This window comes from Harmonia axyridis, chromosome 5 (assembly GCF_914767665.1).
Source record: "Harmonia axyridis chromosome 5, icHarAxyr1.1, whole genome shotgun sequence".
Classification (NCBI taxonomy): domain Eukaryota; kingdom Metazoa; phylum Arthropoda; class Insecta; order Coleoptera; family Coccinellidae; genus Harmonia; species Harmonia axyridis.
Window position 1 is genome coordinate 40,814,912 of NC_059505.1, and position 25,435 is coordinate 40,840,346.

Below are 25,435 nucleotides of genomic sequence, written 5' to 3' on the forward strand. Positions count from 1 at the left end.
GCGAATTATGGATATCAATTGGGGCGACAATAAATAAAAAATATCGAAATAATATAATAACGTTTATTAAAAACAAGTAACACTTTGCTTCAAAATAAAATTCAACAAGAGAATAGGCCTATTATAGGTTATAAATAAAACCTTAATAAATTCTTCTGTTTTTTTCTGCGCGTGATAAACTTTCAAACACGTATGCCTTAAACTCAAATTTTGGGATCTGTTGGCTTGAGACCTGCTAAAGATTCGGAAAGTTCCCACAACTTTTTGGCTTTGTCTTCGCTCTTGCATCCACTGCTAACGCCTCTTTCTGCACAATCCATGAAATATCTACCAGTGACTCCTTCCAGTTCTTCAGATACAGCGCAAAACACGGTAGTTTGGCAACCCTGCTCGGGAGTCTTGAAGAATGCTGCAATTGAGATTATACAACCAATAAAATTATATTTACTCTTGTTGAATGGACCAATCAGGAGCAATAATCAAGTTAGGATTATCGACAACCTTACTTGACTTAAGACTCTGATTGGTCCCAAGTTCGATGTCAGATGTTTGTGTTTGTGTGACAGTTCAACGATAAATACAATAATTCTGAAGTTATTTGTGAAATTTGTTGAATTTATCTTATAAGTCTGTCTTTTATTAACTCAACTGGGTTTTTGAAGGAAACACCACTTATTATACTGATTCGTGGTGTTCTAAGAAACTCAGTTGAGATTTTTTGTGAAAATTCGATCACTTGTGATATTATCTCTGAAAATCCGCTAGAGGGAGTTGGTTGTTCATTAAACCATAGAATTAATCCAAGATTTTCTATGTTAAAACATAGAACAACATTAATTTTTCTTTTTTTTGTGTATTCCGATACTAATCTCTTTCATAAAATGTAAGATATCGAACTCACCCCATATGATCAGTCTCAACCCCCAACTCAGGGGTGGGGCAACATTCCTCCAAATTCCACTGTCAATAAGTCCTGGATGCAAGCAGTTGGCAGTAACTCCAGTCAATTCCAGACGTTTAGCCAGTTCCATCGTAAATACGATGTTGGCATATTTGGATACGTAATAAAGATAGGCTGGGAACATGCTTGAGGTAGGATTTATGTTGTCCAAATTCAGGGATGCCAACCTGTACAGTTCCGAAGCCACCACCACTATCCTGCTGGGTTCAGACTTCTTCAACAGATCTACAAAAGAAAAATGATGAGCATCATCCACATTTTGGAAACCTACCCAATTTCTTACCTATTAATAAGTGTGTCAGCAGGAACGGTCCAAAATGATTGGTTGCCATGGTAGTTTCTACGTTGTCTTGGGTCTTGCTCAGGTTCCATTCTGCTGTACCAGCATTGTGAATCAGAACGTCCAAACGGCTGCATGTTTTGTTGATGTCGGCCGCAAATTCACGTATAGAACTTTGCGACGATAAGTCCAACTTTTTTACCGATACTTTATCGTTTTTGGTCAGCCTTACAATGTCATCTGGAAAAACCACAGAATGTAAACTATCTATGTTCCGAATGCATCACAGAGTAAACAAGCCTAATCACAGAAGCGTTAAATGACGTACTCGCATCTATGAACATCATAGAGTTTCTTTCCTCACCTCTGGCTTTGCTGGCCGTTGCCAAATTTCGACAGGCCATTATAACTGTAGCTCCTCTCCTTGCAAGTTCCTTTGATGTCTCGTAACCAATTCCTCCATTGGCTCCAGTGATGATTACCACTTTTCCATTCATGTCTTCCGGTCCTCTATAGAATCCACAGGTTAAGTAAGCGAAGAATTTCAGGAGTGAGCAGGCAACGAGGAAGGATAATAATGCTAAGATCAAGACCGCCTGAAAAATGGGATCGTAGAGGTCTACGTTGACGCCTAAAATTTGTAACCTGAAACAATGAGGAGATAATGAGGAAAAACCTAGTCAAGTTTTAGAAAAGAGTGAAAATGTAGAAATTGAAGATACCGAAGAAATATGTTATTAATTTGAAGATGATTCAGGTAAGTATTCCGCAAACTTTTATCTCCACAGGAAAAGCTTTCGATCTATGGTTCAATTGAATTGAACTACCCTTAGTTTAACTGAAAATATCGATGCACCTCCGCGCTATAACAAAACCTTTGAAAATTTCCTATAAAAAGTTGTGGCAGGACTTAGGAGAAAAAGAGAAATTGGCTCTATGGATCCAGTAGCTCATTTGAACTGAAATTGATTGATTAATCAACCGCCTCTATGAATCCATCAATGAAATGAACTACAGTTGATTTATCTATTCATTCTATTCTATGTTCTAAGGAAGGCTCAATGGATCCATTGAACTACCGTTACTTTGATCTACCTCCTTTATGAATATTTCTGTTCTATTAATCAACTTACTTTACTAGCTTAATCTCTGCACAATAAAAATTAAAACTAAACAAAAGATATCTATTTGCTCAATTGATCTACCAAATATTGATCGACTTGATCTAAAAATCTAACTATTCTATTTTTAACTCAGTAATAAGACCAGGTAATGGGCTAAAACAAATATATAAAAGAAATGTGGAACAAGAAAGAACTGTGAAATAAAATTAAGATTGAATAAAGTAATGAGTAATGGAAATAAATGAAAAAGTAATATGTTCTATTCAAACAATAATCACGTTGAAACGAAAGTATAAAAGATTTTAAAATGAAAAATATTAAATTTTTCATATTTTTTTTGCAAAGAATCCCGTAAACTACATTAAAAAAAGATAAAGAAAGCAACTTACGAAAGAGTTCCGATGAAAACCGTGGGTAAGTGAACAAGTAGATGGCTCCACAAATAAAGAAGACCACTGAGATATGTTCACTATCGAGAAACCTGAGACTATGCAATTTTAATGGGTTTGTTCTAGTCTTTACCAGAATGTGCATTAAGTATAATAGTTTGGTATCGATTGAAGCTTCACGGAATCATAAATATTTAAGAATAAATGTCGGATAGCAGTTAACTTTAACTACTTCGAATATTCTTTGTGAAATGGATATTTTAAATATTCAATATTTCGCAGGGTGCAATCGAAGATCATTTTAGAGCTCTCGCCTCTTAATAACAGATCGTTCTATGATTTCGTCACAATGTTTGTAATCTTAGAAAGAGAAAGACCTTTTGGTCTTTCGATTTCAATGTTTGTAATCTTAGAAAGAAAAAGACCTTTTGGTCTTTCGATTTCGATATTTTTATATCGAAATTTTTGGGTAGGTTCAGATCTCGAATTCTGCGGTCAATTTCGAAACTGCAGGTTCTATCGAGATGAAAATTTGTATTTATTTGTAGAATGACAATGTAAAGCCTCGTTCGAAATTTCTTTTTGATGAATCAACCAGAACCATGGAAAATCCAGGATGAATATCGAAAAATTACTCAATATATTTCGATGATCACAAAATCGAGAGAGCTTTAGTAGTTCAGTGATATTCTATATTCAATGCGTAATCCACAGAATTGGAAAGTTCATCATATAAATTGAATCGTTTAATAAAATAATATGATTCAAAACTCTTTCTATTTCGGATTTTCTCTTTTCAGGAAGCTATTAAAATTCTTTTAGGATGCTGAAATAATTTTAATCGACTTAGAATTGTTCGAATATAGATGTGATACCATAAATAATTGTATCCATAGAAATCTGCCTACGCATCCATTGTGACTTTTCATCCTTTATGTGATTTTGATCATTGAATAGCTATCATTGAGTTTTAGAAATGAAATTACCTATTATTGGTAGTATTGGTAAATCATCTGAATATTAATTCGAATTGGAAATTATGGATGTGGATATTATAGACGGTTGTAAAATATTTGTCTTCCCGAAAATAAATAAAGGGATATGTTTTTCTTTGTTCTATAATTCAGAGAATCTCATGAACAACTCTCTTCATAAAAAATTGCCGAATGAAAATAGCCTACCAACATAGAAATTATTAAATCACGTTAATAATAAATTAATGGATATCGTAAACTTTTCTTTCGTAGAAATTCGTAATCGATAATTCCGCATATCTAAATTAGAATCGAAACAGCATACACTGCTCAACAAATGACGATGAAAAACGTATCAAAATTAGATGTAGAATTATTGTAAACATCTATGGTGAAAGTACTTACTAAACGTGAAGATCTTCTTTCCAACAACAACAAAACATAACTAAACTCTGCGTAACTTCAAATTCACGTAACATGACAACAATCTCATTTGGAAAGCAAATAAATCTCATAATAACCAAGGATTTCACATTCATCATATAAATTTATACGGAAAAAAATTTAAAATCATTTCGCACGCGTGTTTAGAATTTAATTCAACAAAATAGAGTTTTGTTCTGATATTAAAATGGGAAGTAGTTGCTGAAGATTTATGAATATTATAACTCGATCTATCAGAGAAGAATAAGTGAGTTCTGCTTATGACCGACATTAAATTCTGTGTATTCAACTCGGGGTCATCGAATTGCATTCGAAAAAAACCTTTGACGCAAAGGTTAGTCTCAATAACCAGAGATGTAAGCGTAAAAAACAAATATCTACTAATTATTATCTTGGAAGAAAACAAACTTAATTGCTTTGACGGAGTACACATTAAATTTAATATTTATTAAGTATCTATTATTCGTATAAATATAGACGTTTGGTACAGGATGGGAATGAGTATGAGAATCATTAAAATTTACTGTAAAAACTCAAGTTATACCTGAGAACTGGCGTGAATAAAAAGTTGATTCTTTTACGGTGTATAATTTGGAGGTATTGCTCATGCTATAAATTACTTAGCACTTTTTTTTTGAGACAGTTTTTGTTCTGGAAGATTAAAGTCTAGTGGATTATACTTTATACAAATTGGTTCTTGAAACAAAGTTCAGTCTATTATTGATTTTCCATTTCCATGAACCTTCAGAGAGTTTTCTAATATCTTCATGTTTTCATAGTTTTAGTTCTGGAATATGTAGAATCTAATCATCAAAAAAAGAGGCTTATAAAATGAAAAAAAAGGAGTTCTTGAACGATTCGAATTAGAATATCGAAGCTAGAACCGTTAAAAATTTGAATTCAGTGAGATCATAGAAATACATATAGGTAGATAAATCTAATTTCGGAGGAACATATTTTTTTATTATTTTTTCCAACTCTGGACTAGAGAAAATAATATATTTTATAAGGCACAGCAGAAAAAATCTCTGAATAGTGGTTGGATATTTTGTTCAATTTAAGAAATATACAACACCCTTTCAAAAACGTAATAAACAAAGAAGGCTGAAGGTTCAGATTCAAAAAATGATGTGCCTACGTATAATCATAAATTAAAATACATATATTCATTGATGCTAAAAACAATTATTTCACCCCTAATCCTAATAATTCTGAAAATGTTCGAAAATTATAAAATTTGCTGTTTTCCATTTACTTTCATCTGTTTTATGATGATGACTTGATCCATTCAATTCTAATGTAATAAACTTTGGGTTTCAGACTCCCTCAATAAAATGCTAGGTACTTTTTCTGATTTACAAGGTGAAAAAAATTACAATTTCTGTATGTATAAAATAAACCAAAAAAACGTCCCCTTGTAGTCTTCATATTTCACGATTCGTAAATCGTACTTGACAGTTTTGATTTAATACTGCAATAAAAAACCTGAATTTTCCCTCGAATCATCAAAAATTGGAAATACCAAGAAAAAATTCCTTAAACCAAAAATACAACGGACAGAATAGCTTAAGTCAAAGGCATGTTATGAGGTCATAGACCTCTACGATTCGAAGGAGTCAAATACGTTGCACTTCAAGGAATACAGAACTTGCATGTTTTATTTCGATGATAGCTAGAAATAATCGATGTTATCGATTCATAGATACAAATAGCACCTAGTAATTTGTGGTCTTCAATAATTAATGGATTATATAGGCTTTCACCGAATTCGGTTGTTTGAATATGATCTATCAATAAAATAATTCCGAAAAAAATAAGAATACGACGATACTATATCGTATTTCTACTATTAAAATTCGCTAAAAAGTCATTCCTGGAATTGTTACGGTATAAATTACCGGTAAAAACCGACAGAGCACAGAAATAATTACGCAACCAATTATTATATACCCTCGTCCATTTTTTTCAGATAAAAGGTGATATATTTTCATATTTCCACTCACATTTCTTGAGATGTTTCCTGACCTTGAGAAGAGGCAGCTAGAGAAGACTGTCTATTTCCCAAATTTCACCGATCTGTACCGCTGAGCTGACGGAACTGTTGGAGCACCGAGTACTTTCACCTTTGCTGAGTAGAAGGGGGGAAGTACAACTGGTCAAAATGCGTGGAAATCTTAGCTGACCAGCATTTAAATGAGTAGGTGGCGGTGTGTTATTCATTTTCCTCGTAATACTACATTAATGATCAATCAGATTGGAAAAATCGTATTGAGAAGATCGACTTGGTTGAGATCTGTAAAATTTTTTGAAAAATGCCTAAATTCTTTGGCGTTTCTGGTTTAAGGCGATACATTTGAGGCTGAATATTGAAACTCAGAATTTTATGACCAAGAGCTATCGAAAAATGCTTTTTTCTGGAATCGTTCAGCGCGATCACCCATTCAAGTACTGACCTCGAAAAATGCTGCTTAACTAAGAACTAAAACGTGAAAAATCATATCGAAAATCGAAATTTTCTGCGCTCAAAAGTAATCAAAATTCGAAATCCAAATGGAAGTACTGTCGAGTTTAATAGATAAGAAAAATATTCAAAACATTCTGGTGAAAAATCTGGTTTTCGGCGATGAACATGTCATGTCTTGATTGGCGTAGTTTTCCAGTTGTCTTGTCAGATCGCTTATCCTCTCGTCTTTTATCTTCACTAAGTTTTCCAAATGTTCGACCTGAAACCAAAAAAAGCTCAAATAATTCAGTTACATGCCTACATGGTGTTCTCTTCAAGAATGAAAGTCTTTCTAACTATATTTGAAATATTTCGATCAATCAAATCTGGCTGCTGAAAAATACACCAGATTTTTTTATTGTTGGAATAATGGAATAGACACAACCTACATATCCAACCATTTTTTCAATATTATTGAAAAATGTACCAATTAATTCAAGGATAAATCTCAACTACTTATTCTAAACTAATTAGGTACAATACAATTTTAGAAAACCATATGAAAGTAAAGCTACGTAAGAGGTCAATTGAAAAGTCCCCGGTCTACCATAGTAAAACACATTTTTTTGGCAGAATTCGATTTTATTATTCAACATAGTTGCCTTCGAGGGCGATACAGCGATTATAGCGATCTTACAACTTTTCGATACTATTTTTGTTGTACGATTTGTCTTTCGCTTCAAAATAGGCCTCAGTTTCGGCGATTACTTCTTCATTGGCGATAAATTTCTTTCCAGCGAGCATTCTTTTCAGGTCGGAGATCAGGAAAAAGTCGCTAGGGACCAGATCTGGCGAATACGGTGGATGCAGAAGCAATTCGAAGCCCAATTAATGTAATTTTGCCAATGTTTTCATTCATTTTTAACTATCCAATAACGCTTTATAATAATCGCTGTTGATGGTCTGGCCCTTTTGGAGGTAATCAATGAATTTCATACCTTGTGCATTCCAGAATACTGATGCCATAACCTTGCCAGCTGACTGTTGTGTTTTTCCTCGCTTTGGATTCGGTTCATCGTGTGCAGTCCACTCAGCTGACTGTCGATTGGACTCCAGATTGAAATGATGGAGCCATGTTTCATTCATTGTCACAAATCAACGCAAAAATTAAGGTTTATTGCACTTAAACAGCTTCAAACACTGCTCAGAATCATTAACACGTTGTTGCTTTTGATCGTTTGTGAACTCGCGTGGCACCCATTTCGCACACAGCTTTCTCATGTACAAATATTCTTGAATGATAAGATATACTCGTTCAGATGATATCTTCACAATGTCTGCTATCTCGATCAACTTCACTTTACGGTCATTCAAAATTATTTTGTGAATTTTTTTGAGTTTTTCGTCAGTGACAGTCTCTTCTGGGCGTCCACTGCGTTCGCCGTCTTCGGTGCTCATTTCACCACGTTTAAAATTAGCATACCAATCAATGATGGTTGATTTTTCTGGTGCAGACCCCAGAAACTCTTCATCAAGCCAAGATTTTGCTTCAACTGTATTTTCCCTTCAAAAAGCAATCTTTCATCAGCACACGAAATTCTTTTTTTCCATCTTTCTTCAAATAACAAAAGTAGCTACACTCACAACGCGATATCTCACAAACTAATGGTCGGATTGCTGTCAAATTTTGACACGTATCGTTTGAAGGTTGGTACTAACTAAAAATCATATGGATTCAATACTAGAACCGCCATCTGCGCATCAGACCGGGGTCTTTTCAATTGGCCTAATAGGTACACCAAAAAATAAGTCGTACTTGGTGTGGTGAATCAATATGGCCGTTTGATGGCACTTCCGCTCTTGTATTCATTTGAAAAAGCAACTACCTGATTTTCTAAGATTTTAGGCTTCGAATATTGAATGCTCTCACCTTTTGGTTGAGTGTTTGAATAGTATCGTCCTTTTCTTGTGAGCTTTTTTCAAGTTTTTCGTATTCTGATATTGGAATTGTCTTAAAACCTGGTTTTCGTCGGATATTGTCTGAAAAAAATTCTTATTGAAAACTTTCCTTGCCGATTTCAAGATTTTATTTAATTTCAGAATTCTCTCACCTTCTGAACCAGAGTTATCATCATAATTCTCGCCTCTTTGATCTCCAGCAGCTTTGGCCTCAATCTTCAGCTTGATATCGTGCAATACATTTTCTATAACGCCCTGTTTCGATCTAGCTAGCTGTTCCATTTTTTCTTTCGATAGAGGCATTCGGATTTTGCTCAAAACTTTTCTGTTGAGGGTTTCCCAGTTCGATAATTTTCCTGAGTAGCTGTTCGTCGGTGTATAGTTGTGAAGTTCCACCATTTTTGGGTAGTGCTGTTTCAAAATTTCGGCCAGCGGTACTAGGAAATTTCAAGAAGTACAACTATAGTTGCAAATTTTGAAATTTTGAATTTATCTTACCAGCGTCCGAAAAATCTCTATGCACATTCCTCTTTTGTCTCGTTATATTATGTCCGTCCACCCATCTGAATATTTCCTCATAATCAAAATCAGCTTTCAAGTTCTCCATTTACGAAATTTCAGACGAATCTAAACAAAACCGTTAAAATTGTTAGTTATCAATCAATTTGACTACGTCAATCTCACAAGTGACATCAGAGACAATCTCTGGTACGAACAAATATTTGAATTAATTATTTAGAGCTACAATATGATTCCCTTGAATAACTCGAAATCATTTCGAAGGCAAAAAAATGTTTATATTTTATAACAAAGAAGAATTTACCCGTCATGTGTAGTTCAAATGAATTTTTTCTGTAATAAAATTTAATAAAATTAAGCTTCCGCTTCTATTTGGTTCAGTTTCATATCTCACGATCAGTTATGAAGTTAACTACTATGATTGCTTTCTAAGAACATATATTTTCCCATCAAATTCAGAGTTTTATTTAGACATGAAATTCGTTTTCATTCATTTTTTGAACAACAACGACTGTGCCATCACTTAACTTCAATATCTCGATCCTGATTATTTATTTGCAGCTTGGTACTAAGATTGTTTAAACAATAATACTAACGAGACAAGAGGTTTCAAGGTCGTAGAATCAATTGCTATCAAAAACATCTTTCTACGCCTTAAAAGTTAAAAGCACAACTAGAATGTCGCAGTTGTGGGGCATGCATACCCATTTTACAAGCCTCAGATTGATTCCACCAGAGGACAGACCAAATCCCTTTGAAAATTTTTCCACAAAATTCGAAATAACTCAATTTTGGGAGCTTCTAGGGAGGAACTTATTGCAAATAGGAATTCAGCATGGAAAATTCTTTATTAAATCCAATTTTGGAGTCGATCTGAATCAAAAACTTATTTTGGCGAAAAAATATCCAAGGTTATAGTCTTGGTTTTTTCGAAAAATACGACCGATCGAATTCGAACTTTTTATGGTGTATTTAAAGGGTTTTGAGGATGTAGATTCCGATTTAGGCATCGATTCCGATCAGAAAAATTTGTATACACATTTAAAGCACTATTTTTCTACAAAACCCGCAATATCTCTGCTCTGGGAAGTGTTTGGAAGAAACCGATGGTAGGCTAATATTCAGAATCGAAAATACTCCATGTTACCATATTTTGATTGTTTTTCGCAGCCATTTTTTTTTTGAAAAAAATCCCACAAAATTCTCGATATCTTGGTTCACAGTCCTCCTAGGAATTATCAGATTGCAAATCGGCATTGAGCATCAAAATTTCGTCATTATATCAAATTTTGAAGCAGATCCGGCCATAAACTCTAGAAAAATTTTCCTAAAAGGATTTATTTTTTCTAGGACTCGGTAGTGTCATCTGCGAAGAATAGCTCAAACCAGGTTATGGCGGGTAGATACGCATATAGGTTTCTATACGTGTTGGGCCGCGGGAAAAATTAGTTCAGTTAGATTGGGATAGATGGCATATCAATAGTTGCCCCACAACTATGTTTGTGGGGCATGCATATCCATATTACAAGTCTCAGATTTATGCCACCAGAGGGCAGACTAAACTCCCTTGATAATGTTACCACAAAATTCGAAATAACTCAATTTTGGGGGCGTCTAGGGAGGAACTGATTGCAAATAGGAATTCTGCATGGAAAATACTTTATTACATCAAATTTTGGAGTCGATCTGAATCAAAAACTTTTTTTAGCGAAAAAATATCCAAGGTTATAGTCTTGGTTTTTTCGAAAAATACGACCGATCGAATTTGAACTTTTTATGGTGTATTTAGATAGTTTCGAGGATGTACATTCCGAATCAGGCATCGATTTCGATCAGAAAAATTGTTATACACATTTAAAGCACTATTTTTCTACAAAATTGGCCATATCTCACCTCTGGGAAGTGCTAGGAAGAAACCGATGGTAGATGCATATTCAGAATCTAAAATTCTGCATGTAACCAAATTTTGAATGTCATCGGCAGCCAATTTTTTTTCAAGAAAACTCCCACAAAACGCTCGATATCTTGGTTCACAGTGCTCCTAGGAATTATCTGATTGCAAATCGGTATTGAGCATCGAGATTTCCTCATTGTATCAAATTTCGAAGCAGATCTGGTCATTAACTTTCCTAGAAAAATTTTCTTAAAAGGATTTTTTCTAGGACTCGGTAGTGTCATCTGCGAAGAATAGCTCAAACTAGGATATGACGAAGAGATACGCTCACAGGATTCTATACGTGTTGGGCCGCGGGAAAAATTAGTTCAGTTAGATAGGGATAGATGGCATCTCGATAGTTGCCCCACAACTATGGTTGTGGGGCATGCATATCCATATTAAGTCTCAGATTTATGCCACCAGAGGGCAAACTAAACCCCCTTGAAAATGTTCCCACAAAACTCGGAATATTTCGGAATTGAGACCTTTTAGAGGCAAACTGATTGCAGATTTGTGTTCGCTGTGGTAGAATGACTCTTCTGTGAAATTTTCAGGCCAAAAAAAATTTTTTTTTTACAAATTTATCCAGGGTTGGGTTAGGTAAGGCAAGGATCAATCAATCAATCAATCAATGTTATTTATTTTACCAAATTCAGTACAATAATTTTCAAGAAATACTGTCAATTAAACCAATGGTTTGTGCCTGACAGTAACAATCATTACATCTAAACAGTTTCAAAATCAACAAATATACATGAATATACATATATATATATTTTCATTTCACTAGCTCATAATTATACACACATATTCTCCTATTTATTATTTCCTTTTTTTTATTATTTTCTCCCCATTTTATTGATTCCCCCCTATTTTTGTTCCTCCCCCTATCGACAGAGATGAATGCAGCACAGTACAACTCAAGAATTAAGAATTGTGTTTTTTATTTTTCTGACAAAATGTCTGAGGTCACTTACACGCTTTATCTCCTGAGGTAAGGCGTTGTATAATCGTATACCTACGTGTGAGGCATGTTTTTGAGAAATTGTTTTCTGTATTTTCGGCGTTTTTATTTGATTTTGGGATTGACTTCTTGTGCTATAAGTATGCTCATACCTTACATAATCTACACGGTGTTTATATATCATCAACAGAGCATTTTTGTGGAATAATTGTCCAATTGTGTACACTTTAGCTTCATTGAATAGAGAGTGAGAGGGGTATAAACGATCTTTTTTCATTATTATCCTCAGAATGAATTTCTGAGTGGTTTCCAAACTTTCGAGATGAGTTCTATAAGCTGCCCCCCAACCAACTATACCATATTCCAAAATTGACTGCGCTAACGCAAAATAAATTGTAAATATTGTTCGTTGTGATAATATATTGACTAACAGTTTGAATTTTGGTAATGTACACCTAAGTAATTTTACTATATGTTTAATATGCTCATCCCATCGTAGCAATCGGTCTATGTACACGCCCAAGTATTTTATCTTACTGGCTTCTTCGATAAAATTCCGACAATCGCAATTATGGTCACAGTTCTTCTTCTTATGTATTTTAATGGTTTTTATATTTGGATAAGTAGACTCCGTCAACGTAAAAGTGATAAATTTCGTTTTCTGAATATTTAAAGTTAACAAAATATTTTCCATTTCCCTACAAATAACTGCCAACCCCTCCTCAGCTTTTTTAGTGACTGATTCCCACGTATCATCCACGAATATATATGAGGTATCATCTGCATAGGCCACAACTTTGGTATCCGAATCAAATTTTAACGTTAGTATTTCATTAATATATATATTGAATAACAAGGGTCCCAGGACTGTACCCTGAGGAACACCGTAGTTGATTATCTTTGCATTACTCTTCACATTATTGACTTTTACTATCTGAGTTCGATCTTTCAAATATGTTCTGATTAGGTCAGCAGCTATACCTCTAACACCGTACTGCTCAAGTTTCTCAAGTAAAATGTCGTGAGAGACCGTATCGAATGCCTTTTCCAAGTCTACAAACATTGCGATTACCTTCTTGTTTCTATCGATAGACTCGTATACAGTTTTTGTGACTTCGAAGATGGCATCACTGGTACTAACTCCAGTCCTGAACCCGAATTGTCTATCTGATAGTATTTTATGTTTATCAAAGAATTCAGTAATCCTTGTTTTGAGACATTTTTCAAAAACCTTAGCTATGACACCTATTACAGATATGGGTCGATAATTTCCGACATCAACCTTAGATCCCTTTTTAAAAATTGGAGAAACAATGCTCTGCTTGAATACTGTCGGAAATTCGCCCTTCATCATAGACAAATTCAAGATATATTCTAGGGGTTTCAAAATTTGAGAGGCTATTTGCTTAAGAGTATTTGGTTGAATGGCATCTGGGCCTGGGGCGGCATTGGCTCTAAGCGATTGAATTTGATTAAATATCTCTCTTTCAGTTATTGGCGACAAAAATAATGATTGTTTGACCCATTTATGTTTGATATTTGAGTATGTTGATTTATTAGATTTTTTAATTTTTTCGGCCATATTTGCTCCAATACCACAAAAATAAGTATTAAAATGATTTGAAATATCAAAATGGTCAGTAATTTGGTCTCCGTCATTGTTTACCACTTTTTCTATCTTCATTTCTCTTTTACTTTCTCTACCTGTTGCCTGATTCACAATCCGCCACAATTTTCCGACATTGTTAAAACTTTCATCTAATTGGCTCTTATAATAAAAATTTTTTGCATTTCTAATTAACACATTCAACATATTTCTATATTTCCTCAATTTCTCCTTCAGTTCCAGATTGTTAATATCCCGACTATATTCTCGATACATTTTTTCACGTTTTCTTATCGAGACTACAAGACCGAAAGACATCCAGGGTTTAAGTGACCTATGTTTTTTTTTTATCGTGACTTTTTTTGTAACTGTGGAATCATTTATATGTTTCAATAAGATCGACAAGAAAATCTCCGTTGAATCATTAACTGACTCATTTTTATATAAACACTCCCAGTTTTGAGAGTTCAGTTTAGAACGCAATGATTCATAATTAATCTTCTTAACGATTTTATGTTCCGGTAAAAGTTCATGCGTGTCCTGCAAATCGCTCCCATAAAGTTTCAAAAATATGGGAAAATGATCAGTAATATGATATTTAAGAACAGCAAATTCGATTTTGTCACAACTGCCACTGGAACATTTTACAAAAAAGTGATCCAGGCACGCATTACCCCTAGTGGGTGTGGAAAGATAGTAAACAAAATTGTATGTATGCAAGATGTTTAAATAGTGATTTGTGTCCGACGAAAGAGGGTCGAGTATGTTGATGTTAATATCCCCCGTGAAAATAGTAGTGTTACTCTTCTCTAGGTGTTCTCGCAGAACCTCCGATAAGTCGGCAAAAAACAAATCTATATCCGTTGATGGAGGTCTGTATAGAGCAAAAATATCATAATTTAATGATTTTTTGGAGCAGGATATTTTCATGAAAACTATCTGTTGTTTTTTGATCAATGTAACCGTATGTGAAATATTAAGGATAGGCAGCCAATAAAAACATAATAATATTCTCATAATATTTCTTGAAAATTGGACAGGCCTCATTCGTAATATGTAATCTATGTTTCCAGCGTGTTGGATTTGAACGCACAATCATAAATTGAATTCTTTCGTATACTATTAAGTTACTAGAATTGGGAAAAATTTGAAATTTCTCATTATCCCTACATTCAACGAATCACGACAATCTGCAATTTATTTTTATTGCAAGAGTTATTTTTATTACAAACCATCAATTTGTCTCCAAACAATCGCGTGAGCCATTGTAATGTATAAAAGTTGTCAAATTACTAAAATTCCTTTCAACATACATCTCCTAGTTTCAATTCTGCTCTATTTCGGCAGATTCTCCATTCGCATGAGACAAGTCTTATATTCCTGATTCGTATCTTTCCACGAAGGGTTTGCTATGCCATTTTTGAAAGATCGAAGTAAAGTGAAACAATCAAGGTCGGAAAGACTGGATTTGGAAACTAGCAGGCAAGGTCTTCGTCATAAGATTTTTAATACGCTGGGGGACATGTACGTTGGAGAATGGGACTACAACAAGAAACAAGGTATGTATTTTCATTATTTCGAGTACAAATCTTATGGATAATATTCATTTCAAGAACCTTTAAACAACTTCAATAAGACAGCTCTGGAAGAGCTAGATAGAAACTGCATTATTGGCCCTTTTGGCTAACCGCTTTTTTGCTGAAGTAGAATAGAGCCTGTGCAATTTTTGAGCGTTCGCTTTATAATTTCGCCAAAGTGTCTGTACCTAATTAACAAGTCACATTTGAATGACAGTTTGAAGCCTCGTTCAAATATTCATCGCATAACCAGAACCATAGAAAATTCAAGAAGACTATTGAAAAAAAAGTATTCTGGCGACTCTACCACGACTTCTCTTTTCTTCCGTAGGTGGCTCTGTTCAATGAAATGCATAGAATACATATATTTTTTGTCAGTCTGTTATTCTATGTTCTAAATGACTATTTGTGTTCAACCATAGAGTTATCTATGATATGAAGTTAGCATTCAGGCTGCAAATCATCACATTTAAATATGTAATAATGTTTTAACATGGATTATTTCATAGGAAAGGGAGCCCTTCTCGCCAGATTCGGCAAATTGTACGAGGGTGATTTCTACAAAGGACGCAGGGAGGGATTCGGCGTTCTATCGTCCTTCGTGCCTGCTACAAACACCTTCACCCTGGAATACAGAGGTGATTGGAAGGGGGGCCACATGCACGGAAAAGGGTTGCGGATTTTCCCAGATGGCAGTTTCTACCTGGGAAATTTCAAATGGGACAAACGTAGCGGATACGGACAATTGTGGAACAAGGATTGCTCGTTCTATGATGGTAAAACGTCAGTTTGTATTTCCCACAACTTGGTTTTTCCTAAGATGCATAGAAAACCTGGTGTGTATACTTATACCTGTAAAACTTTAGACAAAACAGGAGATTTTTCTGATTTATACCGACTTGATTTCGAGGGATCGCGTCTGTTTCAGATGGCGCATACATCGTTTATATTTGACATTTCTCTCAATTCTCGGCTCTCGTGACCTTTGAGCACAGAACAATAATATTTTATATTCTGTGCTCGTAACAAACTTCTATATTCTGTCATTATATTCCATTCATTTCATTAAAAATTCGATAGGAAATGAACTGTAATTTATTGTGAAAGTTTCTAAAGTCTAAAATCAGTATTTCATTTTTAAACGGCGCCAGGCAGATAGCGTGAATTCGAAAATTTCTGAAAAGCGCCACCATACAGAACTCTGGTGAAGCAGAGCACCAAAGCAACAGGTGGATATCTCAAAAAGTTTGGAACAAAATCGAACCAGTACACGCACCAGAGATTTTATGCATCTCAGAAAACTGTTATATAGAAGTTAAGATTTAATTTTTTTTTAAGTTTGTTCTCGTAGTACCTTCCTTTCATAAGATATTCAACTTAAATTTGGCATGGATATTCCAATTTAAAGTTTTCATCATGTGATATGCTAATTTTGAATGCAAATCTACAGGGTGATTTTTTAACTGCAACAGTGCCAGTTTTTTCCCCCCAGAACTCTTTTTGGTGGACCACAGGTGGTTTAGAAAAATTTATAAAGAAACTTTGGTGGTCCAGTACCACACTTTTTTGTTTCCTGTAATTTGATCGTATATGGTAACGCTTTCGAGAAAAAATTTCAAAAAATTCTGTAGTAATCCTAAGGAAACTCTGAATTATTATAAAGAATCAGTTAGTATAAGCTGAGATGAATAAATTAATTATAAGTTTTGGAACTTATTCACTCGATATGTAGCAAAGATATTAAGATTTTATAAACTGGTTAAATCATCACAAAAAAGTAGGACTACAAGACACACCCTGTATTTAGAAATCAAAGGGTTTGCGGGTTTGTTTATAGGACTTTTTTCTTAAAATTATTCAGGAAATCTCTCATTTTCCTTTGGACCTCCAAACCACCTCTCAAGTGAACTTAAACAAGTAATAAATAAAAACGAATGATTCAAAAGAAAAAACTGAAATAAATTTTTTTAGGTGATTGGTTGCTTGACAAATACCACGGCGAGGGAATGTTTATATTTCAGAATGGCAATCGATATGAGGGCGAGTGGGAGAACGGACTGAAACATGGAAAAGGGAGATATTTTCACTTGGACAGTGGACAGTTGCAGGAAGGCGTTTGGTTTGAAGACATGTGCGTTTTCAGCACTATTGTCGATATACCGTACAGGCAGTGCAGTATATCACCTTCTAAGTATCCAGTCAGCCAGGTAAGTTCAACAAATTTAGTTTTTGTGCAATCTATTACACCAATTGAAATGTCCCCGGTCTGATGCATAGATAGCGGTGCTAGTATTAAATCCATATGATTTTTAGTTAGTACCAACCTTCAAACTATAACTGTCAAAATTCCACAGCAGTCTGACCATTAGTTTGAGAGATATTGCGTTGTGAGTGTAGCTACTTTTGTTATTTGAAAAAAGGTGGAAAAAAGAAATTAGTGTGCTGATAAAATATCGCTTTTTGAAGGGAAAAAATACAGTTCAAGCAAAATCTTGGCTTGATGAAGAGATTCCGGGGCCTGCACCAGGAAAATCAACCATCATTGATAGGAATCCTAAGTTTAAACGTGGTGAAATGAGCACCGAAGACGGCGAACGCAGTGGACGCCCAAAAGAGGCTGTCACCAACGAAAAAATCAAAAAGTTCACAAAATAATTTTGAATGACCGTAAAGTGAAGTTGATGGAGATAGCAGACATTGTGAAGATATCATCTGAACGTGTACATCATATCATTCACGAATATTTGTACATGAGAAAGCTGTGTGCAAAATGGGTGCCGCGCGAGCTAACAATCGATCAAAAACAACAACGTTTTAATGATTCTGAGCAGTGTTTGAAGCTGCTAAAGTGCAATAAACCTGAATTTTTGCGTCGATATGTGACAATGGATGAAACATGGCTCCATCATTTCACTCCGGAGTCCAATCGGCAGTCAGCTGAGTGGACTGCACACGATGAAACGAAACCAAAGCGAGGGAAAACACAATAGTCAGCTGGCAAGGTTATGGCAGCAGTATTCTGCGAAGCGCAAGGTATAATATTCATTGATTACCTCCAAAAGTGCCAGATCATCAACAGCGATTATTATATAGCGTTATTGGATCGTTTGAAGGATGAAATCGTTAAAAAACGGACCCATTTGAAGAAAAAAAAGGTGCTGTTTCTTCAAGACAATGCGCCGTATCACAAATCAATGAAAACAATGGCACAATTGGGCTTCAAATTGCTTCTGCATCCACCGTATGCGCCAGATCTGGCCCCAGCGACTTTTTTCTGTTCTCAGACCTCAAATGAATGCTCGCTGGAAATAAATTTAGCGCCAATGAAGAAGTAATCGCCGAAACTGAGGCCTATTTTGTAGCGAAAGACAAATCGTACTACAGAAATGGTATTGAAAAGTTGGAAGATCGCTATAATTGCTGTATCGCATTTGAAGGCAACTATGTTGAATAATAAAATCGAATTTTGTTTTACTATGGTAGACCAGGGACTTTTCAAATGGCCTGTTATTTCTGATACAAAAATTTCAAAATCATTTATAAATTTTCAGATCCAACTGCAAGATCCGGATAATATATGCCAACAACAAGAATTATTAGCTCTGGAAGGAATTGGCAATGTTTGTGATTACGTGGCAGAAGAATCATTCCTAAAGATAAAAAGTAGTGAGAAATTATTAATATGAATATGTCCATAATTTATTGTATCTCATTTATACATCGTATATTCATTTATAAAAAAATCATGATAAATCACAGATAATGATGTTTGCAGTGTCTCACCCGTTCTTCTATTCGATTTATGTACAAAAATCTATTCACATTTTCCATCACATAACATTCATTTTCGTATTGGTCATTATTGATTATTCTACATAGCACCCAAGAAATTAAATTACTTCCTCGAAGGAACAATTTAAACTTCTTTTGAAAAATCTAAGTACTATCGTAAGGCAACTTTTGAGCTATTCGAGGCATTGCCAAATTTAATTCAGCAAAGGAACACACTAAAATTCGTCAATATCAAAATAGTTATCCTATCCTATGTCCTGTTTTGGAATGTACAGATGAAAAAAAATATGTTTTCAGTCATCTCATAAAACGTTAATTACGATCGTACTTCGTAAGTTATTAACGAAAACAAATTGATTCACAACAATGAAGTTAATATTCATTAGAAAACTTTAAAAGTATAGGATAAAAATAATTCGTTATAAGATATAAAGTACTTGAGCCAGCAAGCATTTTGAATATCTATGAGATTCCCGACAAAACAATCATCAGCATAGGTAAGATAAGGAACAAATAGGATATAGTTATTCCCGATGAAAAAAAATTTTGGCTTAACCGATCTAGTCACATTTCAACAGTTCAAGTGAAACCGAAGGCATCGAACCTAGAAAATAAGCTTTAGCACTTAAAATGTAAAATTTTCCAAACAGGTAGAAAAAAATATTATCAAAAAGTATAACCGGAGGTCGAAACACCCAATCGACAAAAATAAGGTCCTTCACACAGCCACATTTGTGAATCGTTACCTCATACTACATGTATACCGGACATGAGTTCATTTAAACCGTTTGCCCTACTGTTTTGATGGTCCCCGTCTATCTGTTCTTTCAGGAGCTCCAACTCTCTTATGCCCGACACAGTCATGTCATACTTGTGCGAAACTAGGGACCTATAAAAATGTATGGCAAACGCTAAGAAAATAAACAGGATCGGTACTAAAACTATACTGGCCGACCAGGCTGCAGTCGTATTGATGTCGTAGAACTTTACCCAACATAAAATGGCCACTTCGGCGAGGAACAGAAGCAACCCGAGTAATGTTGAGAAGGCCCAAGCGGTCTCAATGTACCAGTGTAGTCTTTCGTGTGGGGACTCGTCGACCAAACTTATCGAGTCCATGCTGCATATGGCCTCGATGTTGGGTAGTATGCAGGTACTTATCATAAGTGCAAGCATGTGAACGGCTACCAGAAGTGTTGTGATTATCGCAAACGCCACTAATATTGGATTTGGTATGGTAACAGGCGTTTGTAGTTGGAGCTCGACCATTGCTACCATGGCAAATCCAGCAAGCAGCGCAGACGTCTTACTGGAAGCCTTCAGTTTAGCTCTGCTCAGGTGTAGTTTCCTCCAGGACAAGTAACGAGGAGTGTGAAGTTCATCACCACCCATCTGAGACATTTTACACTAAAAAAAATTGTTTATATCAGCTCATAACCACACTCAATAAATGTTAATGATTAATCATAATTGAGAATTGTTTTTTCAAGAGATATTCTCACCTTATGTGGCCTATGATAAAGATTTGAACGATTAACGTTATCCAAGTTATTATTTAGGTTTGTTTTGCCTAGTTCAAGACTACTGTGCCACAGAGACATTTGTTGCTATATCCTGTAAATATTTAAGCATTAGTAATGCACTTTCACATTAAAAACATATTAAAGTTCAATTCATAAGGTATATTCATCATAGATATACCTCTAAATTCATTTTGACATTTCAATCTTAATTTTCTCATAAAAATTTGTAGATTGGAACAAAAATAAGAAAAACCACTGAAAATACAATATTTTTAGTTGATCAACCTGTTGTCAGTTCTGTGTACGAATTCTGTGAATTTATTCTGTCGAATATTCCTGGATTTTATCAATGAATTCCAATTTAATGTTTGTTATCAACAATAATAAATGAGTAATTGGCATAAATCAATCCGTAGGTCAATTAAAATTTATCTTATTTCTATTCAACAACGAGTTCCAATCAATTCAATGCTAATTCAATTCCCTGATTTCACTTCCTACATGAAATTGCCCTTCAAAATTATACAAATAATCAGTGAAAGGGTTTACAACACTTGGATTAGCGGCATAAATGAAATGAGCCCAACATAAATCCTAAACAAATTTTATAGCTGCAATAAAGTGAATATTTGTTTACTTTGGAGCTCAATGTTTGGACAATAAATTAAAGATAAGTACTTAATGAAACAACCAGCTTGATCATATTGTACGCTGTAATAAGTGAAAATAAAGAATGACAACTTTTGTTATTGATAAATACCGTTGTACGAACAATTGCTGGGAAAATCTTTTCACTTAGATACACTTGAATACCAATATTCAATAAGTCCACATCAGTGAATACGAAATATGATTGGAATTATTGGTTAGTGATATCCTTGGTGTATTGAACGAAACACTAATCAATTCTACGTAAAAATAAATATAGACGTTTACCATTATGTGGAATATTTTCCATACTTTTCGTTGCATTCATTCCATTTCAAGAGCAACACACTTTTTTCACTACAAATAGTTCAAATTAACAGTTACTATACTCGCATATTTCTGTTATAGAATTTGGTTATGTTACGTCGGTTGATTTACGCTTTACTGCGATGAGCTCTTGCTAGATCACTTTGGTAAAGAAATTCACTGGATCTACTGTTTACTAATCCGATATCCAATGCCACCTTATCGGGAAACCTCGTTAAGCAATCGTGACTTAAGTTGGAAAACCATCGCTGTCTGCGTTCATTTAATTTGTGAGAACTAAATTCAGTATGCATGAAAAATGGTTCGCCTTGATATCGATTTTCATATTATGAACTTTGCATTGAGATTTGTGACAAACAACCAGGAATTAAACGGAATAACAATACGAGAAATCTAAAACGGAGTGGGGTCAGCGGTCTCCAACAATTTTCGAATTTTGACAAATGGAATTGTTCTCTATGTTCTTGTAAACAACCAATAATAAAAATAACATGCCGACTTAAGTTGTTTTAATTAAACGCTATGCTTTTACAAATTGAGATCCAGCCAAAAAACATAAAACGCGCATAAAACTGAAAAGAAATTTTGGAATCAATATTCATAAACGTATGATGGATTGGCTTTATAAAAACAAGAACTTAGGTAATCCAGAACAGTTATAATGATTGATTCTTGACGTTCCCAATCAGAAATATTTTGGATCCAATAAAAATATGCATGGAATGAATTATAGTTCGTGAAATTATATCTTGGTATATTTATCGTTATTTTCTTAGTCGAAAATACATTTCGTTTCGCTTGCTAAAGAAAATAGTACTCGAAACCAGTGGATCACAAAATGTTAATAATAGAATTTTATTGAATTAAGGAATTTGTATGTGGAAAACTGAAAAATAAATCTGGATATTTCAAATTTTTGTCGAGCAGTTTAGTTGACAATGTTATTGTGACTAAGCCTAGGCGACAATTAGTATTATCAATTTTAAGGTATCGACGAATGTCATTCGTACTAAATTTTTCCTAATATTTCCTGAATTATTAGCAAAATAGATATGCATGTTGATTATCACTCGTATAATAGGTATATGTGTTGCTTTGTTGGACTGTTGCCCAAGTATGAAATTGTTACTTGTTCAAAGATCAATTGTGTAGGAAATGAATTCGAAAAGCATAATAAACCTTACCTTTTTACAGAAAACTTGAATGTCTCATGGTTTCAATTAGAACTTTCTTGTAAGAAGAATATTTATTTGAGGTCGACTTATCTCAGGGAATTTAATATAAACCTTTCGAGCTCTTAGTAGAGATTTCATAAATCCAATTTTATGGAAAGACAGAAAATATTCGATTTAGTACCTATTTTCCAACGTAAACATGTAAATATTGAAGTTAGAAGAATAGGAGGGTTCTAGAAGGTTTATATTGTGGTTTGTTATTTGAAAACTGTCTCCATATCGTGGTTTTTCATTCTAGTTGTTCTGAACTTTCCAGCATTCTGTGAGTTTTTGAGTATATCAGAGTATTTTGGGTTGCACATAAAAGGTAGGTCTTGAGAAGGGTATTAGGAAGATACAGATACATAACATTCTGTTGAGCTTTTTGAATTTGATCTCTTTATTTATAAAATTTGATTCTCAAAGTGCATGCTATTGAAATTTAAGAAACAGCTTGTCCTGCATTTTCTTAAAATGTAAAGATATCTATATAGCAAATTTTAGACCAGAATAGGTCTAGTTGAAAGAAATTGAATTTCACATTAACAATCAAAAATGATAAAAAATCAATCAATGTATTTGGAGTGAAGTTTTTTTTGTTAAGACTAATTTGATGTGCTTTTGGATTCCGAGACTACCGAAGTTCTAGGATTTCAAAATTGCCGCATACAAAATGCGTTTCACGCTAAATACTCTACAATTTTTGTTTCAACCGTGTCTGTCTGTATGTGTGTCCGCAAATTCTTGTAATAATTGTAACTTCTACAATTTTCTTGCGATTTCAATGAAATTTGGTACGGATATTCAGATTGGACTGTAAGTTAGTTTCGTATGAATGTTACAAGGATGTGCGGACACACAGACAGATAGACACTAAACGAAATTGTTCTGGGAGGTTTGAAACGCATATTGCAAATGGAAATAATGAAATCTGAGATAAAAACGTGATCACAATGCTTTAACTACCTTCGGCAGACCGGGAAGCAATTAACAACAACAATCAACTTGAATTTCCAGTATACTCACCAATCTACCAATAAAAGTTACACGGTAAACATAAAAATCCAAGGTAAAAACCAAAGTCTGGCAAGCTTTCCGCACAAAAACACGAAAAAAAGCACAAACTAAAAGAGACACAAAAGCGCGAAACTAGTTTAAATAGCAGGATCGAACCAAGGGTCATTTACATACCATTTTTCAAGTCATTTCGAATATTTTAATGTTCGCGAATCGGTGAATAATTTACGTAGCGTATATAAAGATACGACTGAGCCAAAAACGTAACAGACATGGCAAGAATTCAATAAAAAATGGCAATAACTTAACGCGTCATGTAACCAACTTGTACACACAATGGAAACAAATCCAGGTTCGAATTATTTTCGTATTTTGGCAACGTCGAGGATGCAGCTACGATTGAACTCCTGAATTTTGGGATTTTTTTGGGTTTCGCGGTATTTTTTGGTTTCGCGTCTGGACTTCTTGTGTTTTATGGGATTATGGGACGTTGAAATGAGCGATAATCTGCTTTTGGTGTCGGATTGTGGAACCGGTTTTGGAAGAATAGCGTTTCAGCGAACAATTATCTTCGCTGTTATAAATTATTGTGACATTGGATTCATCAATTCGCGCTTGAGTGTGTCGAGATCACGGATCTCCGCATCTGGTTGGATCAGTAAAAGAGGATTGAGATGATATTTTTTGATCGTGTTTTATTTCCATGCCGAATTTCTGGTGGATCGTATCATAACATCTAAATAAACTAACCGACAACGATGACATCATAATGAACCACAAGTTGTATAGGTACAGATCTTCAAAGGAGCTAAAGGAGGATGATTAGGGATTCAGGGCTTGGCTTGATTTTCAAATTACTTGATTTCAAGTCAAGCACAAGTCCAGTAGTAGTTTTTCAATCTCAAGTCAAGTATTTATTTATCAAGTACTTGAATCATATCAAGCTACTAGATTTTTAGAAGTTTTATTGTGTAGTGTCACTTCAATAGAAGAATGATGAAATGAGAAGGAACCTTGCAGAAAACACTTTTATTTATTAAACTTATTGTATAATAGAACCGGATATATCAACTTTTTTGAAATAGAAACATAAATTAAATCACTATAAATCATAACAACATGAAAAATAATGAAAAAAAAAAGTTTCTTAATATTGAGAAACCTCCAGGCTTTGTTTGATTTCATAATTTTTCATCCAGGATCTAAGACACATGAGGCATCTTATAGATTTGTCGCCTAACCTATTGCGGTTTTTTCTAACTGTAAGAGCAGCTCTGGCTCTTGTCTTTCAACAGAAGCTGAAGATGCTGGCGTTGATAAAAAATCCTTGGCCATTTTGGCCAAGCTTGGAAAGATATTTCTGAAACTACCAAAATCTACCAATGTGGGAAAACTATTAATAAAGTCACACTGGCGAATTCTTCAGTCTCTCAGCGCTCGAGGAATCCCCTTATTTAGTCTAAGCGCGCACGAGATTGCAGAAATATATTCCGTGCGACCCGTGCATATCAAGCTCAAGTAATATTAAGTAGCTTGATATCAAGTCAAGCAATAAATATCTAAAATCAAATCCAGTCAAGCTAAAGTATGTAATTTTTCACGAGCTTGATTTCAAGTCAAGTAGTTGGTTAAAATGTCAAGCTACTTGGCTCAATGAATCCCTATAAGGATGATTGAACAAGCGGTCAAGAACTTCTTACAGCAAATTGACGTTTTTCTCGAATTTTTTTGGTATTGA

General features: G+C 34.4%; 4 protein-coding genes across 9 annotated transcripts; 1 reads left to right on the plus strand and 3 right to left on the minus strand.

Moving 5' to 3' along the window:
* Positions 1-49: 49 nt before the first annotated feature.
* Positions 50-6,334, minus strand: LOC123680514 (retinol dehydrogenase 14-like). 2 transcript variants are annotated; one of them, XM_045618450.1, is made up of 5 exons: positions 6,176-6,334; positions 1,606-1,886; positions 1,245-1,481; positions 902-1,186; positions 50-409 (listed from the first exon to the last, which is right to left on the minus strand). In XM_045618450.1, coding segments are annotated over exons 1-5 (1,011 nt in total). In that variant the 5' UTR covers positions 6,178-6,334; the 3' UTR covers positions 50-203. The 2 variants fall into 2 exon arrangements, with proteins under 2 accessions (XP_045474406.1, XP_045474407.1); XM_045618451.1 differs by lacking the exon at positions 6,176-6,334 and adding an exon at positions 4,134-4,272.
* A 383-nt stretch (positions 6,335-6,717) lies between these two features.
* LOC123680165 (sperm flagellar protein 1-like) lies at positions 6,718-9,252 on the minus strand. Its single transcript, XM_045617931.1, has 4 exons — positions 9,073-9,252; positions 8,727-9,011; positions 8,546-8,655; positions 6,718-6,895 (listed from the first exon to the last, which is right to left on the minus strand). The coding sequence occupies exons 1-4, from the start codon at positions 9,179-9,181 to the stop codon at positions 6,761-6,763; spliced, it is 639 nt and encodes a 212-aa protein (XP_045473887.1). The 5' UTR covers positions 9,182-9,252; the 3' UTR covers positions 6,718-6,760.
* Positions 9,253-14,862: 5,610 nt separating this feature from the next.
* On the plus strand, positions 14,863-18,934 carry LOC123680167 (MORN repeat-containing protein 3-like). The gene is made up of 4 exons (XM_045617932.1): positions 14,863-15,158; positions 15,686-15,952; positions 17,148-17,383; positions 18,728-18,934. Exons 1-4 carry the CDS (start codon positions 15,011-15,013, stop codon positions 18,860-18,862), a joined length of 786 nt encoding a protein of 261 aa, XP_045473888.1. The 5' UTR covers positions 14,863-15,010; the 3' UTR covers positions 18,863-18,934.
* LOC123680168 (calcium release-activated calcium channel protein 1-like) lies at positions 18,849-24,204 on the minus strand. Of its 5 annotated transcripts, none has more exons than XM_045617937.1 (3): positions 23,872-24,204; positions 20,471-20,582; positions 18,849-20,375 (listed from the first exon to the last, which is right to left on the minus strand). In XM_045617937.1, exons 2-3 carry the CDS (start codon positions 20,567-20,569, stop codon positions 19,716-19,718), a joined length of 759 nt encoding a protein of 252 aa, XP_045473893.1. In that variant the 5' UTR covers positions 20,570-20,582; positions 23,872-24,204; the 3' UTR covers positions 18,849-19,715. The 5 variants fall into 5 exon arrangements, with proteins under 5 accessions (XP_045473893.1, XP_045473891.1, XP_045473892.1 ...); XM_045617935.1 differs by having other exon boundaries at positions 23,715-24,203; XM_045617936.1 differs by lacking the exon at positions 23,872-24,204 and adding an exon at positions 23,707-23,863.
* Positions 24,205-25,435: the final 1,231 nt, after the last annotated feature.

Coding starts and splice junctions, on each gene's coding strand:
- LOC123680168 (XM_045617937.1), bottom strand. CDS start 20,569: ATGTCTCTGTGGCACAGTAGTCTTGAACTAGGCAAAACAAACCTAAAT. Junction 20,376..20,470: donor TTTATCATAGGCCACATAAG/GTGAGAATATCT, acceptor AATTTTTTTTAG/TGTAAAATGTCTCAGATGGG.
- LOC123680167 (XM_045617932.1), top strand. CDS start 15,011: ATGCCATTTTTGAAAGATCGAAGTAAAGTGAAACAATCAAGGTCGGAA. Junction 15,953..17,147: donor GGATTGCTCGTTCTATGATG/GTAAAACGTCAG, acceptor AAATTTTTTTAG/GTGATTGGTTGCTTGACAAA. Junction 17,384..18,727: donor CTAAGTATCCAGTCAGCCAG/GTAAGTTCAACA, acceptor ATAAATTTTCAG/ATCCAACTGCAAGATCCGGA.
- LOC123680514 (XM_045618450.1), bottom strand. Junction 1,482..1,605: donor AACGGCCAGCAAAGCCAGAG/GTGAGGAAAGAA, acceptor TGGTTTTTCCAG/ATGACATTGTAAGGCTGACC. Junction 410..901: donor GTTGAGACTGATCATATGGG/GTGAGTTCGATA, acceptor TCTCAATTGCAG/CATTCTTCAAGACTCCCGAG.
- LOC123680165 (XM_045617931.1), bottom strand. CDS start 9,181: ATGGAGAACTTGAAAGCTGATTTTGATTATGAGGAAATATTCAGATGG. Junction 9,012..9,072: donor TAGAGATTTTTCGGACGCTG/GTAAGATAAATT, acceptor GAAATTTCCTAG/TACCGCTGGCCGAAATTTTG. Junction 8,656..8,726: donor TGATAACTCTGGTTCAGAAG/GTGAGAGAATTC, acceptor AATTTTTTTCAG/ACAATATCCGACGAAAACCA.